This window comes from Choloepus didactylus, chromosome 5 (genome assembly GCF_015220235.1).
Source record: "Choloepus didactylus isolate mChoDid1 chromosome 5, mChoDid1.pri, whole genome shotgun sequence".
In the NCBI taxonomy this organism is placed as follows: domain Eukaryota; kingdom Metazoa; phylum Chordata; class Mammalia; order Pilosa; family Megalonychidae; genus Choloepus; species Choloepus didactylus.
Genome location: NC_051311.1, coordinates 148,167,041 through 148,186,749, shown reverse-complemented (window position 1 = coordinate 148,186,749; position 19,709 = coordinate 148,167,041). Strand labels below are relative to the sequence as shown.

At 37.0% G+C, this 19,709-nt stretch overlaps 1 protein-coding gene across 3 annotated transcripts in view; it reads right to left on the bottom strand.

The window, feature by feature from the left end:
- Nucleotides 1-19,709, bottom strand: part of STARD3NL (STARD3 N-terminal like) — a 68,395-nt gene that overhangs the window by 15,558 nt on the left and 33,128 nt on the right. For 2 of the 3 annotated variants that reach the window (XM_037837107.1, XM_037837106.1), the window contains 3 exons: nucleotides 10,641-10,923; nucleotides 4,047-4,124; nucleotides 1,265-1,342 (listed from right to left, as the gene is read on the bottom strand). In XM_037837107.1, the coding sequence (XP_037693035.1) occupies nucleotides 1,265-1,342; nucleotides 4,047-4,124; nucleotides 10,641-10,865 (381 nt within the window). In that variant the 5' untranslated portion in view covers nucleotides 10,866-10,923. The remainder of the gene's footprint in view (nucleotides 1-1,264; nucleotides 1,343-4,046; nucleotides 4,125-10,640; nucleotides 10,924-19,709) is intronic. The other variant, XM_037837108.1, reaches the window with a different exon arrangement.

The following is a 19,709-nucleotide window of genomic DNA, read 5'->3' as shown; positions in this document are numbered from 1 at the left end:
TAGGTACCAGATGGCTTCTCCTCCTTCCAGCTGTCTGCACCCTCTCTACAAAGTGCTTTTGAAAACAACAATCAAAAACAATAAAATGGAGTTACTAAATCTGGCCTGTCTCTTTAATAATTTGAAAGTAAATATTCAAGAAACTTTCTTCCAATTCTCATCAGGCATCTCTATCTCAACCACCTTTCTGAAATACTAGCTCAGATGGTCTGAAAAATACATTATGGAGACTCTGAACAGAATGTTCCAACGGGGACAGTTTTAGAAAATTTGGAAGGCACATCATCACAGCTACTGTGGTATCAGCGAAGTGTATCCAGAAAAGGAAGTCAAAGCCTGGCCAAAATTGTCCGCCTACAACCAAGAAATGTGAGCTTCATGTGAGCAGTCTCATTTCAGCCCTAGGATTCTTGGAATGCTCAGAAGAGATGGCCCAGGCATACCCAGTAGGATCTATCTTAGCAGAGCAGCTCGACTCCCATCCCCAGCTGGACAATCCTGAGCGTGGCCCACACACTGAGGTCTCATGCTCTAATTAGTGGACTTGAAGTTATTCCTGAGCAATTCTCTCAAGTCTGATGAACTTAACATTTCCAACCTGTCTTACTAATCTCAAAAAGCTGAGACTTCAGATGTGTATGGAAATGACAAAATAATTCAGGCACAATTGCTTATAATTCTTTCAATCAATAAATACTTATCGAGGGCAAATAGCATGTGCCAAGCTCCGTACTAGATGCAAGAAAGTAGAGATGAGTAAAAAAAGTCACTGCCCTCAAGGAGCTTGAAGACAACAATAAAAAAGGAATATGGGAGCATTATCCTTTAAGGGTGGAGCCAGGAGAAATAAAACAGAAGGAAAGGCATTGCCAAAATAAACAGAATGCAAGTCATGAAAATTCACCAAACAGTTTTAACAAAACAAGAAATTTTCCAAATATCTTTGTGACAAAGGTACTGATCTCATCTCTTAACTGCAAAATGAAGTCAAGGGTGGTTTGGTGTTTGGTCAATAATCACTCTTGGGTCTCTAGATTCTCATGTGGTTCAGTGACCATTAGAAACAAAACTAGTTACTCATTAACATCGGAAAGAAGCCCTAGAATGTGAAACCCACTCGAGTGTGGAAGAAGGGGACTCAGGAAAAGCTAATGGAATCCAGCCCAGATTCAAAAGTATCTCCTCCCAGATCAGACTTTCGGTGAGCAGGCCTGGCCACCAGCACTGGGGTAGGAGGTCACTCACTCACCCAGGGCAAACTCACCGCTATTGCCCACCAATGGCGCAGTCTGCACACAGCATACGCAAGTATTAATACTTTAAATCGAAAAACTGCCAAAAGCTATAAAAGAAGGAGAGGTTATTTAAAATATATACAAAAAAATGAAATAATCTAGGTTTATGAAAATCTCAACATATTGTATTCATTGTTCTGGTTCAGATGAGGACTCCCACAGAACCTCTGGCTCTAGAATTTAATTGTACTTGTTCTAAGCAAAAAAATATTTAATTGTACTTAATTGAATTTAATACAGCTTTCAAATTCACTTCTCATTATCAAAAAAGAACAATTGCCTGTTTAGTTTTCCTTTCTATATGAGTCCACATATTTTGCAGATATCCTTTTAAGCTAAGAGAAAATATTCTGAAAGCTGACTTTTCCATTCCAAACATAAACACTTGCTTTTGGAAAACACTAGGTTGTCAGTAAAACCCACCATAAGGCTCTGGGTTACTGGGGTCTTGGTGAGAAGTCTGCCTATCCAGTAGCCAATATCACTTTACTATGGGTTAGGGACTGTTGTGAAGTCCTCGGCTATGTATCACAATCCCACGTAATCCTCTACCCTAACAACCCCATCAGTCAACTACTATCATTAATCCCAGTACAGATATGGGGAAACTAAAGTAGAAAGGTTAGGAAAATTACCCAAGGCCCGACAGCTCCTTAGCAAGCAAGCCGGGATTTGAACCCGGGCAGTGTGGATCCAAGAACAGGCTCTTAAACATTATGTCACCGATGTTTACTAACTCTTATCCACTAAAGGAACAAACATAGAATAAAATTCTACCACTATTAGCTGGAAAACATGCCTACCTGGGAAGGGAGAAGTCAGGTGACTCGTGAGTAGTTCCTCAGAGTAGGGGTCTGTCAAAAGTTCCCCACTGATCAAATCTGCTGAAAGGCTAAATGCTGACAACTTCTTCAGTGCCACTAACCAAAATACCTCACTTAGATCCTTTCACATAAATGAAGTTCTCAGGTTATATTTGATTTTAATTTTCCGCTTTCATTAGATTGTTTTCCAACGATCAGACCACTGTTTTGTTTCTTCAGTCATTCAAGTCTATCTCTGCTTTCTGAACTTGGCAGAAGGATGACTCTTTAAACCTCTTATCTCTAAGCTGCCCAAGTCAGATGGTTGCCAAGAGGCTGTGCCCATTCCCTAGGCCAGACATGACAATCCTTCCTATCCGAGCTAATGGGTCCCACCTACCGGACCAGGACCATTAACTCCTTGAGCACAGAAAGCCAGTCAGCGCTTAGAGAGAGATCTGTTTGGTGGCTTAAACTAGCTTCCTGAAAATTCCTGGCTTGGGCCATTTTATAAATTCAGCAAGGGATACAGAGAAAAAAGAGAAACCAAATTTGTTATTATATGTCAACCATTTCAGAAGAAAGAAATAAGAGATATGAGATCTCAACCTGCTCTGCCACTAAATTAGATGACCCGGGGTGGGTCAAGACACTGAGCTATGAAACTCCATTCCTTCATTTGGAAAAATGAGGGGATTAAATTGTATCAGTGCTTTTTCAAATATTCTATAGAAGCCAATCACTTTTTCAACACAATTCTATGGAAAAGCCTAACATACTATACAGATAAAAATGGAACTACTCAGGTTGCAGAGGCAGGGAGTGAGGTAAGGAATGCTAATCTCTATTTACTGGGAACTCCACCCCCCAGACTTTTGCAGGCCCCTTCAAAAACAAAACAAGAGTCTTCTGAGGAGTCTGAAAACCACTAGACAATATAATCACTAAAATTCTCTACCAAAAGTAATGATGATCATGGCAGTGACTGCAGCTAACATTTACCGACCTTCTATGATATACCTACCACGAAGTCAAGTGCTTTCCATGCATTCTTTCAATTACTTTTCAGAACTATCATTACCTCATTTTACATATGAGAAAACTGAAGTTTAGACCCAATGTATTCAAAGAATTACATCTAGCAAATGATAATGACAGGAATCAAACCCAGATCTGTCTGACTTTAAGGTGCCCCTGCCCTTAAGCACTGTGTATGCTTCTAGTGACAATGAATAAAAGTGTCCAAATGAACTGGGGAGAAATACACTGTGAATTTAATTGCCTATGCTATATTTAGAGAAAGTAAGAATCTGACTTGTTCTATCAACTATAAAGAAAAACCAGAGATATATCATATGCAATCAAAGTCACAGTGTGTCACAGAAAGATACCGCATACACTCATTTGAATAAAATGAATGCCTCATCTACAGGTAATTGCATTGATGTAATTCTACAATTGACTAATGCTGCCCAAGATTATCCATACATAACTTTTTTCAAAAACTATTACAGCAGAATAAAACACTGAATTACTATTTAAAATACACCCAGATATCTATTTCAAGACACAAAAGGAATGTCATTTTCATTGTGCTTATTATATAAATTGTGTCTATTATATAAAGAGGTGAATTTCCCTTTGAGTTATTAGCGTGTATCAATGGGTTCTCTATTTCAGCCATTTGAAAGGATAAAGGGTCTCCTCTAAGGAAATGGCTCCTTCTGCTGTCCTCCTTTCTCTCTCATTAATCGTAATTTCTTTGAGATGATGCGACAATTTCTTAGCAAGAAAGAGGGAGAACTGAAAGAGCCCATAACTAAGGGAGAAGGAAACATAGTATTCAAGGGAGAAAAAAGGAATGACATAGAATTTGAGTCCTATTGAAAGGAAATTTGACTTTTGTTTCATCATGTCTGAAAAGATACGTAAAACAGAAAATACTTACAAATATATCAAAATAAGAAGAGTAGTAGTCATATTGTACCACCTCCTTCTCTAATGTGTTCTCAATGCCTCCATTCACCTGCAAGGGAGAGGAAGAAGTAAAACTGAGGAGAGATTTATGTGTGAAAATAAAAAAATAATGCAAAAGAACAATAAAAGTTTTCATATATGCTTTCTGTCTTTCTTCTCAGAACCAGAAATGCTAAAATATGGAAGAGAGCCCTCACAGTTGTTAACAGAAATGCATCGAATAACACTTCTTGAATTCTGAACTCATCCATTCAACAAATATAAATGTATTATTAAAAACAATGCCTTTCTTGTGCTTTATATTTTAGCAAATTAAAATGATTAATAAGAAGGCTTTTTTTCTATTTTAAGATAAAGTCTTCAGTCTTACAAATGTGCACTTTTAACAGAGCTATATAAATTCTTTATTTCTTCCTGGCATTTTAAGATTCTGGATTCAACTTTTTTTTTTTTAACCTTGAATAGATAAAATAAGGGACAGAATAGACCTCCAATAGTATGAGATAAAGTAATAGTAAATGATGAAAATCAAACCTAAAATGATAAACTTTCTGTCCTCTCCCATTCATCCTATCAAAACGAATTTTAAATGAAAAAGTTCAAAATTCTAGAATGAAACTATAGAGAATTGTATTTGTTTTTTTTTTAAATCAAGTAAGGGGACATATGTCAGGCACCTAATGCAGTGCCCGAGAAGGCACACTACAACTTTTAGGGCTCATGGATTAGCCTGATCAGAAGGAATATGAGGTGCAACAGCAAATTCAAGTTTCCAATTTGGAGTGCGGTCCTGGCAGACAAATGCAGATGGTCTGAAAAAGGACAAAATGAAGGGCAATTCAGAAACCCAGACAAAAAGAAAAAGAAGAAAAAGAATAAAGAACACTTTTGCAAGTTTCACTAACTGGTCTTAGAATAAACATCACTACAAGGAAAGGGTGCTCTTGGTTAAGACACCTTTTCCTGTATTTTTAATTTTTATGCAAATGAAAGAATATCATAAGCCCTATTCTGTACCTTAAAATATCTTAAGGGGACATAGGTTTCTGTGTTATTAATGTAGATTACTACTATGTTCTAAAGTAGGCAGAGGCTGATTGGCTACATACCTTTACAAATGAACAGAACTGAAATCCTGGAATAATTACTACAAGACATTCAATTATCTAGTTTCATTCTGTGTCTCTCTACACTATTATCCACAATGGTACCAATACTCAGTATGTGAAAAGAATGATTATTTTAACTGGCTTACAGTAAAGAGAGGTTCAGTTCCACACAGAGACTTCCTCCTCCTGGCAGAGACGACAGGAATCATAACTGCCAATACAGTTCTTCAGTAAATAGCCAGTAGAAAAAGGTTTCCTGTGATATCTTTAAAAGACCCTGTTTCTGTGGTGCCTTTAAGGAGACAAATCTAAATATCTATCTCTAGCCCGAACTTGTACCTAAATCCATTAAAAACCTTTGCCTCTAGCTTAAGATGTCCCAAATAGACTGATTATCTTCTTCTCATACAGAATCCCTTCCCAACCACATAGTTTCTGTCAGGACTGGTACTGAGCTTCTAGGTTCCATCACTGGAAACCTTAGAGCCATCTTTGGATACTGGAGATGATGAAATGATAATATCAGTCTATCAGTTACGTCTTCTGATATTTCTTCCTTTAGAATGTCTCTCAGCTTAGCTCCTTCCTTTCCATTCCCACCGCCTTACACAGGAATCCTTCAACAGTTTGTGAGTTAATGTTCTTACTGGCAATCTGTCCCTATTTTAATACAACCTGCATACCCCTGCCAGAATTAACTTTATCCATGCAACAAATATTTATTGCATACCTATCAAGTGCCAGGCACTGTTCTAAACATAAGAAATACATTAAAAAAAAAACCAATACAGTACCTCTGCTTTCATGGAGCTTACATTCTAGCAAAGGGAGAGAGATTATAAATACAAAATAAATGCTACACAGAATAGAAGCAGGACAATGTGATAGAATAAGGGATGACTTCTTTGGGTTTGGCAGTCATGGAAGTCTTCTCTGGGGTGATTTTTAAACTGATACCTACATAAGAAAGAAAAATCTATAAATGATAAAGGAGATTAATTCTCTCATATAGAGGGAACTTGTATATAAGCCCCATGGCAGAAAAGAATTTGCTCCATTCTAAGAATGGAAGGAACCAAGTGTGGCTGGTCTGTGGTGGGCCAAGAGTAGAAGGTGGGAGAGAAAGTCTGAGAGGCTTCTGGAGCTTTGCAAGTCAGGGAAAGCATTTGGATTTTACTCCAATAAAATGCTTTAGAAAGCCAGTGAAAGCTTTTAACCAGAAAGTGACATCATCTGATTAGTGTTTTTAAAACGACTCTATTATGAGGAGAATGGACTGTAGGAGGGCAAGAGATGAAGGAGGCAAACCAGTCAGGAAGGAACATGACACAGTAGTTTGGATGAATGATAAAATGGACTTTGTCAAGGGTGATAATAGTAGAAATGGAGAGAAGTGACAATTTGAATATATTTTGAGACAGATTTGGCAGGACTTAATGTTAGACTGGATATGGAGCGTGAAAAACACAAAACAAACAAATCAATCAAGGATGAGACTTTAGTTTTGGTTTGAGCATCTGGGTGTTGTTTACTGAGATGAGGAAGAGGGAAAGCAGGTGTAGATGTGTGTTTATGTGTGTACTGTATACATTAGGGACAGGAAGTAGTATGTTAACTTTGAAATTTTTATTAGACATTCAACTGGAGCTTTCAGGTAGGTCATGAGATACAGACAGACTGGAAATAACTGACTGTTCTGGAAGTTCTCAAAACCATTGTTTCTACTCTGCTCCAGAACCTATAACAGTTTACTACTGAATAAGTCCAAACATTTCTATATAACTTTTTGGAATTAATCAGAGAAAGAAGGGTCTCTTTTAACAAAAGGTACTGGGAAAACTGGATATTCACTTGCAAAAGAATGAAGTTTGGCTCCTACCTCACATCACATATAAAAATTAACCCTAAATGGATCAAGGACCCAAACATAAGAGCCAAAATCATAAAACTCTTAGAAGAAAACACAGGAAGAAACTGTCAAACCTTGGATTTGATAGTGGTATCTTAAATCTGACACCTAAAGCATGAGCAACAACAACAAAAATAGATAAAATGGACTTCATCAAAATTGAAAACTTGTCCACCAAAGGACACTATCAAGAAAGTGAAACGATAACCTACAGTACGGGGAAAAAATAATTGCTAATCATATATCTGTTAACGGTTTAATATCCAGAATATATAAAGAACTGCTACAATTCAACAACAAAAAGGCAAATAACCTAATTTAAAATGAGCAAAGGACTTGAACAGACATTTCTCCAAAAGAAGATACACAAATGGCCAATAAACATATGAAAAGATGCTGAAGATCACTGGTTATCAGGGAAATGCAAATCAAAGCCGCAGTGAGATATCACTTCACACCCACTAGGGTTGGTAATTATTTAAAAAAAAAAGAAAGAAAATAACTGTAGATAAGGATGCAGAGATATTGGAACCCTTATACATTGTTGGTGGCATGGTAATATGATGCAACCACCACAGAAATCAGTTTGGCAGTTCCTCAGAAAGTTGAGCACAGAATTATCATATGACCCAGCAATCCCACTTCTTGGTATATACCAAAAGAATTGAAACAAGGACTCCAACAGATACTATATACTAACGTTTACAGCCGCATTATTCACATCAGCCAAAAGGTGGAAGCATCAAGTGTCCATCAACAGGTGAATGGATAAATAAACTATGCAGATACACACAACGGAATATTACTCAGCCATAAAAAGGAATTCAGTTGTGATATATGCTATATAACATGAACTTTGAAGACATGTTGACTGAAATAATCCAGGTAAAAAAAGGATAAATATTACATGAACTTGCTTATATAAAATACCTAGAAGAAGCACATTTCATAGAGATAAGATAGTAGATTACAAGTTACCAGGGGCCAAAGGAGGTGTCGGGGGGGGGGGTGGTATTGGAAGGGGGAGTTAGTGCTTAATAACTGTGCAAAGCTTTGACTGAGATGCTACAGATGAAAAAGCTGGGATAAAAGGATGGTGGCAATGGTAGCACAATATTTTTAATGCAATTAGTATTTCTGAATTCTATACTTGAAAGTGGAAAATTCTGAATTGTATATATGGTACTAGAGTAAAAATTTTTTTAAACAATAGGGAAACAAAACCAGAAAAGCACATAGTGGTATCAGCAGCATACCGATGAATGCCTTAACTTTGTGCTGTCATTAAAATAATTTCTATGTCTATCCTCTTAAAACTGCTGCTATGCTTTTCTATTAAAAGATACATTTCTTTTTCATCTCTCGTTACATAGCTGCTAGTCTCGAAAATATCTTATTCCTTAAAAATACACATTAATTTAAACATTTTCTTTATTTTATACATATGAAACAAATAACAAAAAGAAACACTTCTTTATTAGCATGTCGTAACACTGACCTTTTGTTTTGAACAAAAATAAGGCGTACTTACAGTGCTAAATTAACAGAAGGAAAATCTGCAAACAGAAACTTAGTAGATACATGTTACATATTACTATGATTCTGGGACAAATTTATTTCTTAATTGACAGGACCAAACTATCAACTTGATCACTTGTTTTTTAGGTATTTTCCTCTGTTTCCAGAACACATTTACTTTCACTACCTGTTTGCTGAAGCGACACGTACTGTGCCAGTGCCTTCCACCCCAGTCAGAAAGCTCTTTTAACACATAACCGCGGCCTCAGAGGATCTGGATGAGATCTCAGTTGCACCCTTAACTGTAGGAACTTGGGCAACTCACGCATCTTCTCTGGACCTTAATTTCCTTATGCGTAAACTGAAGGGACTGGTTAGTAAATTGTTTCACGGGCCTTTCCAGAATTAAAATTCTTCACTATATGATCCTTTTATGGTCCTTTTATATTCTTAAAAAATTCCTCAAGACAGTTTTTTTTTTGTGGGAGCTAATGTGTTTTGGAATGGGTGGGTCTTATATCCTGGGAATTCAAGTAAAATAAAATCTCATTTTTATGTAATACATGCTTCTGTTTCCTTTCATCTGTACGGATAATAATGCCTTGAATATTATCCAACAAAGGTCATTTGTATTCCTCATCCATTAACTCTTGATTATAAGAGAAAACTGACCAAAATTAGATAGACGTTAGAGTTAAAAGTTTTGATTTCATAACACATTCATTATTACTGCCTAGATAGGGAGCCTCAGTAAATATAATTGTCTGTTTTCATAATCAATTTTATTCCTCTGTTAGGATTCATGATGAAACAAAATGAAATTTAATAACCCTAATTATTAAGAGTTTGTGGAGTCTAGAACTAAAATTGGTGTCAAGAATCAGATTATTAATCAAAACAGATTAAGATGTTGACTTGTTTTTTTGCTGTTAAAAGCCCAAATTCCAAGTCAGGAATCTCATTTTTTTTTTTTTTTTCCAAAATTTCTCCAGTTTAATATATTTCTTATAAAGCAGCAAGCATTGTGCCTGTCAAACAGCAATCTCTTAATCATAAACTATAGCTTATAATTATTACCACCTAAGTCTTAGCAAATATTTCCTGAAAATAAGTGAACTGCTGAAGGTGCAGGAAGCAGACAAGTGTTGCCTGTAAGGAATGCCTGCTGGAAGAGTTAACTTATTTGTTGGTAAGGAACATAATCAGATCCAAAGTTTTGGGGAGAAAATGGCTATAATGAGTTAAATGAAATGCATTATTAAAATGAATTTTGCCTGCTTATTTTTGCTTTTACTAATACAGTGACTAGAGAATTTTAAATTACATATGAAACTTGCATTATATTTCTATGGGACATCACTGTTCTAGACAAAGCCTGATGAAATATGGGCAAACCTCCAAATGGCCCAGGATAGCCTTTCTAATAAAATAGTAATAAATAATCTCTTGTACAACAAAGCAAAACAAAAACACATGCAACATCTTAAAACGGGAGTTAGAATGTAGAAGCAACATCTAAAGCATATGAAAGAAGCATGCTACATTTTATGGAACAAGGGTTGACAAACTTTCTTTCTGTAAAGGGCCAGCTAGTAAATACTTTTGGCTTTGTGGGTCAGGTCAGACAGTCTCTGTTGCAACTGCCCAACTCAACTACTCAGCATAAAAGCAGCCATATATAATACATAAACAGATGGGCACGGTGTTTTCCAATAAAACTTTATTTATAAAAACAGGTCACTTGGATTTGGCCCATGGGCTGTAGTCTGCCAACTCCTGTTACAGAGCACAGCACCATGAATGAATTCAAATTTCAGAATCTTATAGTGAGTTTTAAAATAACAAGACTTGGTTTAAACAAGAGCATTAAAGAACAAGAAAGGCCCAAATCAGCTGACAGACAATGTTTTCTCATTTGGCAAAAGATGGAACCCAAGAAATGAGACAAAAATGATAAGAAAAACAAGAACATTTTTTTTAAATCTTGGAATCATTTCTTAGAAAGTCATGAAAAAAAAACCCAACTTACATTTAACTCTATTATCCACAGTAATGTTACAAATAAGAGGTCAAAAGTGACAAACAAACAGAAAGTCCTCCTGACATCAGATATGCCTTTCTTTTCCCGTCCTTCGTAAGACTCAATCCTGGCCATGAGTTGTGTGGCGTTGATAGAATGGACATCGTGCAAAGAAGCATGAGAGCTCTGGCTCCCAGTGAGAGTGTTCTCCATGGCTTCTGGCAGGTGGTTCATCCTGGAGGAAGGTTAAGGGAGCCTTTTTCCAACTTCACCATCCCTAGAGAGAATAGACCTTTGGGAAATAAAAGCCAGATAATATGTTAAATCAGAGCTCACCTAACGCAACTGCGCCACCCCCACGATTGTGCAAATAACTCTAATTGAGCAACTGCGTGATGACTGAGGATTGTAGCTTCAGCACAAAGAGAAAGTCATACAGAAAGCAATGCGTAATATTATCAATTAATACTACAAAATAACTGTTATAGAAAAAACGGCAATGAGGAAGAATGTGAATTTACAGTTGCAAAGGTCTTGAAGGCAGCTTATTAACCACAACTAAAAGGTGTGCCTGAAAAAACGGAACAAGCCTCTTGGTGAAAGAACCAAGGAGTTTCCTAGGTGTGCCAGGAAGAAAATCTCTACAGTCCTGTAACGGTCATGGCCCATGAAATAGTAAAACATTTATTAAGCAGTTTCACAGACAGCATGTACCCAGAACACGTATTCTCGCTATACAGATGACTTGTTTCCTAAAGAGGAATTGCTTTCCACCAAAAGTACTTAAACTGAATGTAGCATTTCCTCATCACCTCTTACTTAATGAAAAAGCATTTTGCTGAGCTTCTTGGAAAAGAAGTGAGCATATGTTCTAAAAAATAGTTAGTTTAAGAAAAAAAAAAAAAGAAAAGAAGTGAATATACTTCCAAAAGTTCAGCACTATGCTACCACCCACTGATAATTACAGAAGTTACAGCCCCATAAAGAGATGGCGGTCTCCCCAAGACCAAGAGGTGCTTCTATAATAAAAGCAAAAGATGGGTAATCAAACTGATCTGATCTCCTCATAGATGGGGCAATGTCATTAAACACAAAGTGTGGTGGATAATATTTCTGTTTACCAAATATCCCAGTTTTTCTTCCTGCAGTATCCTCCTTGTGGGAGGAATACATACCTCTACCCTACTGAACTCGTGTGTCTTTCATTGGCTAATGTAATGTGGCCAGATTTTTGTGTCATTTGTGACCAACTATCTTAAGAGCCAGTGCATAGTTCATATTTTCCTTTCTGTTACAATGACTGGCAATATCCAGATATAGGTGAGCATTTTCAAGGTGGGTAAAACAGAGTATGGAAAGACACTGCTGGGATTTCCCTAAAGTAATATTCACTCGCAAGAATTTTGTCACTCTACACTGAGAACTTTCTTTCCCTTCCAAAATTCAGGAATGAAAGTCCTTTCTACACTTTAAAAAAGTGTGGCTGTAAAATGACATAATATTTTTAAAGCAATTTAGTTACGTGAACTAATTTCAAGTGTTCATACCTCTAGATCTAATAATTCTATATCTGGAAATATAAAGGAAATTAAACCATTTCGAGGCAAAAACTGATCTATGGTGTTAGAGGCTGAGTTAGTGGTTACCTTAGGGGAAAAAGCAGAATATAGTGTTAGAGAAATGAAGTGATGGGGGGGCATTAAAAGTCAGCAATTTTGGTAAAAAAGACTTGGTGGAAGTTCTATTTTTAACCTGAGTAGTAGTAATATGGTTGTATTCAGTTAGTGATAACTTATTGGCCTATGTAGTAGTTTCAGTTGTGTGCTTATTTGTGAAAAATTCAAAATGCTGTATACTTACAATTTGTGCACTTCTCTGCATGTATTTTATCTTTCAATAAAATCTTTATAAAAAAGATATCATAATGTATCTACAATAGTCCCAATTAGAAAATGACCTAAATATCTAACAAAGGGAAATAATTAGATAAATCATTGTATAGCCTGAGTACAGTCATTAAAATAAATGCTTATGACATATTTATAATAACCCAGAAAAATGCTTATGTTATAAACTACTAAGTGGTATATACACACACACACATACATACACATATACATGTGTATACATGGTATGTTAACAACTTTGTAAAATATAGCACAGCCAAATTTCAAAAAGAATACACCTATGAATTATACCAGATGTTAACAATAATTATCTGATCATTTTTGGTTAATGAGATTATATTTCCCCTCCTTTTTCCTTTTCCATATTTTTCAAACTCCCTATTTTGTACATATTACATTTACAATTGGAAGGACTAAATCCAAATATTATTTTTTTAAGTCCTGGACAGCAAGGTCCAGGATTTATGTGGCTTGTCCCTCCCTTGTCTGCTAATCTAGGTAATATTAGATAACATCTAGGTCATTCTTTGCTTCCTCAGAGTCAGCAAATTAGCAACGCATTTTGAAAAGCTTAACAGGAGTCCACTTCAATGCTTTGTAAAAGAAAATAAAAAGTTCCAAAAATTGAAAGTATTTCTATACCAGTTCTGTCTCTGAGCTCAATACCATCTTACAATAAAATCCTAGTGGAGGGAAAATGAATGGCATATTCCCCAGTACAGTAGCTGTTAAAATAAAGCTTACAAGGCACTAAAATTATTTGTCAGACTTCTAAGGGTTAATGCTGGAAAAATAAGTAAAAATGAATGTAAACAGTATGATTTCTGTGATTCAACACTCATTTCAAGTTCAAAAAGATAGCAAAGAGGTCCTTTAACACTGTACCTGGAGGAGTATGTATACACATATTTACACAATAACACATTTTACATTCAGAAAAAGCAATCTAGATAATTCTTAAGCCGTCTAATAATCTTATATTCATAAAACTATACAGAAAATTTTAAAACCTAAAAATTCAAACTGCAGACCATTTTTAGGAAGATCATTTCAAATCAGACAATTTTCCTACACTCCCTTACACAGTCCCACTCCTCATGAATAAAATTGGACAAAGAAAGCAAAACACAAATCCTAGAAATAAAATACTTGATTTCAAAATTTTTTTCAAATCACCATTATTCAATTATATATACAACATAACTTGGGATGAAAATATTACATTATTTTTCAGATACGTATATAGATGTACAACTGCTAACTAGCTACAATATATAGATACTTACAATGGCTTCAACAAAAGTTACCCAAAGCACATATTGCTCTGAACAGCTTGACTCTGATCAACTTGGTAACTCTTTGTAAAAGAGAGTGATCTTAAAAAGAAAGAGAGCTTCCATAATGTGTAAAGAGAAGGAGAATTCCTAAAGCACCTTTCTGTTCTACAATCTAGGATTTCATCCTAACTAGGCTTTTCAGAAAGACTGAATCCAAGTATCAATTCTTCCACAAAGACTTCCCAGGAAACACTCACCATATCCCAATCTTCAGGTTAGGTCATGTACATCTCTTCGAAGCTCCTGTGGGACTGTGGATAAGCCCATTGTGGGACTGCTTACCGTACCTTGCCATAATTATCCACCTACCTGTCTGCCTCTTCCACTAACTGATGAACTCCTTGAAGGCAATGGATTTGTTTGACATACCCCTAGGTCCCCAGGGGTTAGCAGGGTACATTGTGAGCAGTAGGAACAAACCAAATATTGACTGAAAAAATTCTGTTTAGCATCTAGCACAGAGACTAGCACAGAGTAAGCTCTCAAAAATCTCTTGAATTGAAGAGACCACAACTATTTGTTTCTTAGGAATAGCTTGGATGTTTTCCCAGAAATCATTTCAAAAGTATGAAATATTCAATCCTTGGAACTAAAATCCTCTCTCTGGAGTTGGTTTAAGGAAAGGTATATTTTTTACAGATGATGTTAAGTATTCATTAGCTGTACATGCAAGAACCTAAGTCTAGAATTCAGGATTTATTCGGGGGAAGCAGAGGCAGATGGAGGAGAATTATAAAATAAGGAAAAATAACGTCTATTCTTTTCTGGGCTTTGTGTGAGGTGAGAATTCCCTTTTGTTGTTTTGGTTTTTGAAAAATGAATCGATGTCTTTATTTCATCTAGATGGGTAAACTATCCTCCTCTGTACTAGAGATTAGCCAGCTATTGCCACAATTAAGCTGTGTAACAAACCATCCCCAAACTGAAATGCTTAAAACAACATATATTTATTCTCAAGTTCAGAGGTCTGCAGGTTGTCTGAGGTTCAAGCTGATCTAGGCCAAGCTCACAAGCTGGGCTCAGCTGGGCAACTCTGCTTCAGGTTGGAGGTAGCAGAGCTTGGCTCCAAACTGTGCATTCATTTCAGGTCTATCCTGTGTCTGTCATCTTCCTTAGACCATCATCACCTGTGGCATGTTCTTTCCGTGGCACATGGCAAGAGCATAGGAGACAAGCCAAAGCATGTGTTATAGATTGAATCGTGTCCCCTACAAGGACATGTGTTAAGTCCTAACCCCTGGTCCTGTGGATGTGAATTCATCTGTAAATGGGATCTTCAAAGATCCTATTAAGATGAGGCCAGACTGAATCAGGGTGGGCCTTAATCCAATATGACTGGCATCCTTATAAGAAGAGGAAATCTGGACACAGTACTAGGAATGAGCAATAGGAGACAGAAGTAGACAGAAGCCATGTGACAGAGACAGAGAATGAATTACGGATTGCTTGCAAGCTACTGCCAGAACATTAGACTTCAAAGAAAGCACGGCCCTGCTGACACCTTAATTTTGGACTTCTGGCCTCCAAAACTGTGAGACAATACATTCCTGCTGTTTAGGCCAACGAGTCTGAAGGTATTTATTACAAGCAGACCTAATCCAAATAAGATATCGCATAAACACATCTAAATCCTCTGTGCACCTCATGTCTTCTCACATTCCATAGACCAAAGCATGTCCTAAGGCCAAGTTCAAAGGCAGTGGTGCAGGGTCATATACTTTACCCAAAGGGGAGGGAAAGGTCAGTAAACATTTGCTGATTAATAATCCAATCTAGCACAGCTATCAATGTTCTAAATCAGGGATCAGCAGGTCAAATCCTGTCTGCTGCCTGTTTTTGTAAATAGTTTTATTATAACACAACCATGCCTATTCATATTCTGTCTGTTTTCAGACTATGATGACAAGAGTTGAGTAGTTGCAATAAAAACCATAAGGTCTGCAAGGCCTGCCTAAAATATTTACTTTACTCTCCATTTTTCCAGGGACAGCAGCTATTGCTTTCATCGGCTTCTTAAAGGAAGCTGGATTAGACCCAGAGTTATTGTGTTAATGTTAACAAAAAAAGATTAATTAGTTTCTCCGATGTCTGCTCTAAGTCAATTGTGTGGTAAGCAAAAACTTGTTATCTATTCTTATTGTTCCACAGTGTGCTCAGACGACACACCATACCTTGGGCACAGGAGGGCTTGCCTTATGTTTGTCTGAGGGAGACTTCCACAAGTGCTTACAGCATGAAGAACACATTGCTCTCTGCTTTGTTCCCCTTCTTTAAAGCCACGCTACTACAGTTGGGGGAAGATTATTCCATCTATCCTGGTACCTTCCTAAATGATATCCCTTCTACATAAAAACAAAAGCAAAAGCAAGAACAAAAAAAACACGGAGATCCTTTCTACTTCTAGGGAATTGTTTGCATCTTTGGGATCCTTCTACTGCACTTGTCCCCATCTGTGCAAGCACAACGTAGATATCATCCTGACAGTAAACAGCAGCTGCTATGGAGCAACAGCTACCACTAGTGGTTTTTTACAAAAATCCTACAATTTCTCATCCTTTGTAGGAAGGGAATTTTGACAACCTATTGGATGCAGCCAAACCAAGCCCTCCCAACCCAATCACCCAGCCTTCTTCTCTTTGTTACTGCTGGCAGCAACCAGGATACTGTATGTTTTCTTCCAAGAAAGAGTGTCACAATAACAGACACTAAAAATATTTAATTCAGAAAGGCCTTAGTCACCATCATATCCAGAAGTCCCAAATTAAATGTCCCTGGGAAGCAAATTTGGCTTTGAAACATGTTTGCTTGGTCTTGCACAATATTTCTAAAGATCCTGAATAATGAATTTTCACATGAACTTCCAGATTTCCAGCTTATCTTAAAAATTCAAAAGATACAGCATCACCACGCCTGCATTCCCTCACCTTTACAATAAAGCCAAGAATCTGCTGATCTCTTTAGCCAGGGCATACACTCTCTGCTTTGCAGTTAGTCTCAACCTACTCTGGCAGTAGAGAGCTTGTCACCCTGATCTACTTCCACTTTCTTATTTTACAGGCAAAGAATAAGGTTAGTGGATTACAAGGATACTTCCATTTAAAGAATATTTAAAGATATGTTTTAGGATTAAAACTTGGGTCTTTCACTTCCTTCCCCCGTATCACCTTGCCTCACCCCAGATTCCTAGAAGGAAACAGGAGGGAGATCACCAGGTGTTCAAATGGCCCCTGGCATACAGTTGTAGGTTTTGAAAGTCCCTGGAGACAGGGACTGCCTCAGTGATAGGACCACTATATCCTGAGACTGGGCTTCTTGTGGGGGCAGAAAGCAGCCCAGGCTGTCTCTCCTCTTGCAAATCCTACCACGTGTGATGAGACTTGCTTTGTGATAGTAAAGCTCCTGTTTAAAGCCCTCAGTTTGGGAGATAAAACCTTAGAAGTGGGGAATGGGACTGTAAGGGAATAACCTGACATTAACAAACACATCTTGCCAGTATAGGAACGAGGCAAGATATCCAAAAATCACAGAGGCCTTAAAAATAGACTTGCGTAGTGAAGAGGGGAATGTAGAGAGGAGGCTAATCTAGAGTATTACAAGAACCACAGCAAGACAGATACCTTCAATCTAAAGGCACTAGGAGATGGGGAAAGTTATGTCGTATCTAAGAAAACCTGGAAATTCCCCAGGGTAAATATATGCCCAATTCAACTGCTCATTCAAAATTTCATAACATAATATAGTTCTCCCTTTTCTTTAAATTAAAATGTTTGCTTAAACGAGGCTGCCTATATTTTTAAAACACTCCAAAGTTGGTTTGTAGATAAGATACTCTAAAAAAAGAAAAAAGGCATGATTCATTGTCCTAGACTACTTCATGTGACTGATGCTCTGAGGTTTGCCAATTTTAGTCTGGAAAGTAAAGATCTGGTAGTACTCTGACTGAAGTGACTTTATAAAAGGTTATTAAAAGGTAATCACTGGGCACAAAAGAACTGACAGTAGACAAGTTTATAGAGTTGAAGCATTTACATAACACTTCAATTTCCTGAGCTGGAGAATTACCATGAAGAGGCACTTCAGGAAGTTTAATAAAACCAGGTCAAACATACTTTTTTTTAGCAAACTGAACACTACGTTGACATTTCAAAACAGCCTTATTTTACTTTATGCCTTATATGCTCCAAGTTAAACACGATGTCTAAAGAATCATTTCTAAAAATCTGACCTATCTGGTTGAATTTTAAAACATCTATACATAACATTCAAATTAATAATAGGAGCAATGGAAAATACCATTTGAGAAATCTGAAAAACTCAATCATCTCAAAGTAATAAATAAATAAATAAATAAATAAAATTCTATGAAGAATTTATATAAAATTACCCAATCAATTGTTTGGTATTACTTCAAATAAAAACTAAATCTTTCCTAAGTCAAGGATTCAAATCCTTCCAGCAAATCTTTATTAATGTGCCAAACGAAAATTAGTGAAACATTATAAAGGAAAGAAAAAAAAAAAGGAGATTCATGTGTGTACATGAAACTCTACCAGGCTTTTAATAGATTTGCCCACACCATCAGGGCTATAATGGGTAAAAGGAAGGGAGAATTTTGAAACGGTTAAAATGATACTGCCCTCTAAGAGTGAGGCACATAATCCAACACATGAATCAGAGCAGAGGTATAGTGTGTCCTTAAAGAAGCAAAACGGCTAGCAGGCCAGGGTATTAGAACAAGCTGACATAAGTTCAGACCTAACGAGAAAAAGAGGGATGATTCCCATCAGAAAAGGGATGGCTTAGTCAGGAAAACACAGGAAATGGTGTGTCACAGCAAATGGTGACTGTGCCCATCCTGGCACTCTGGGTGAGCTGTGGCACCTTTCCTGTCAGATTTAAGTATCTCCAGTCCACTGGCCAGGCTATATCTATGATTAACATGATCACATCGGGGCATCATCAGTGCTTTCTGTCACTGAACAATTTTATTTAATAATTCCCTGTCTCCTCCAGCCCTTCTCTAATTGCAGGTTTCTTATCAAAATTTGATATTCTGCATGGGGAAACAATAGGCTGGTCAGGATGAAGTAAACTTTCAGTCTACATGACAGTTAAGGTGCTCATTGTAAATTCTGAAACAGGAATCTACACATGCAAGGCAGAGCCACTCCCAGTGGGGCTTTGTGAACAGAAGCTGATAAAATCAGGTTTCTCTGTCTACAAGAAAGAGGGTAGGCTTCAGATGCAAATACTGGTGCCACTAAGCAGCTTTTTGGGAGACGGACATCTAGATTTCTCCTGATGACCCTCAATGACATCACCTGGTACAAAGTCATTCTTTGACTACAGATCTAGAGATACCATCTTACTGATGGTTAGCCACAGTATTAGCATATTCTGTACATGGTATGCAAGTGGTAGCATTTCAAAAGAGAATTAGAGAGATGTTGTTTTATCATCCCAACATTCCTCCAACATCTCTTTATAAGCTTGTAGATAATCATCACAATTTTCCTTAAGTACAATTACTAGGTGGACAATATGTTACCGGGCTCAAATGAAAGAAGCTATAATCACTGAACTTGACTAAGTTGATAGTAATTCAACATTTGCTTGTTCTAAAGATGACCTGAAAGTAATTGGGTATGATTACTAATTCATACCAACAAAAGGCAGAGGAGACTGGACAGGGGTGGAAGCAGTGAATATTTAAAGACAAAGGGATCTCTCAGAGCTGTGGGGAAAAGTTAGATGAAGGGCTGCATTTGCTGGGCTGCCCAGGAAAGCTCAGCTTTAGGGAGCAGTTGGAGAAGTTTCTGGCACCCTTCCTGACC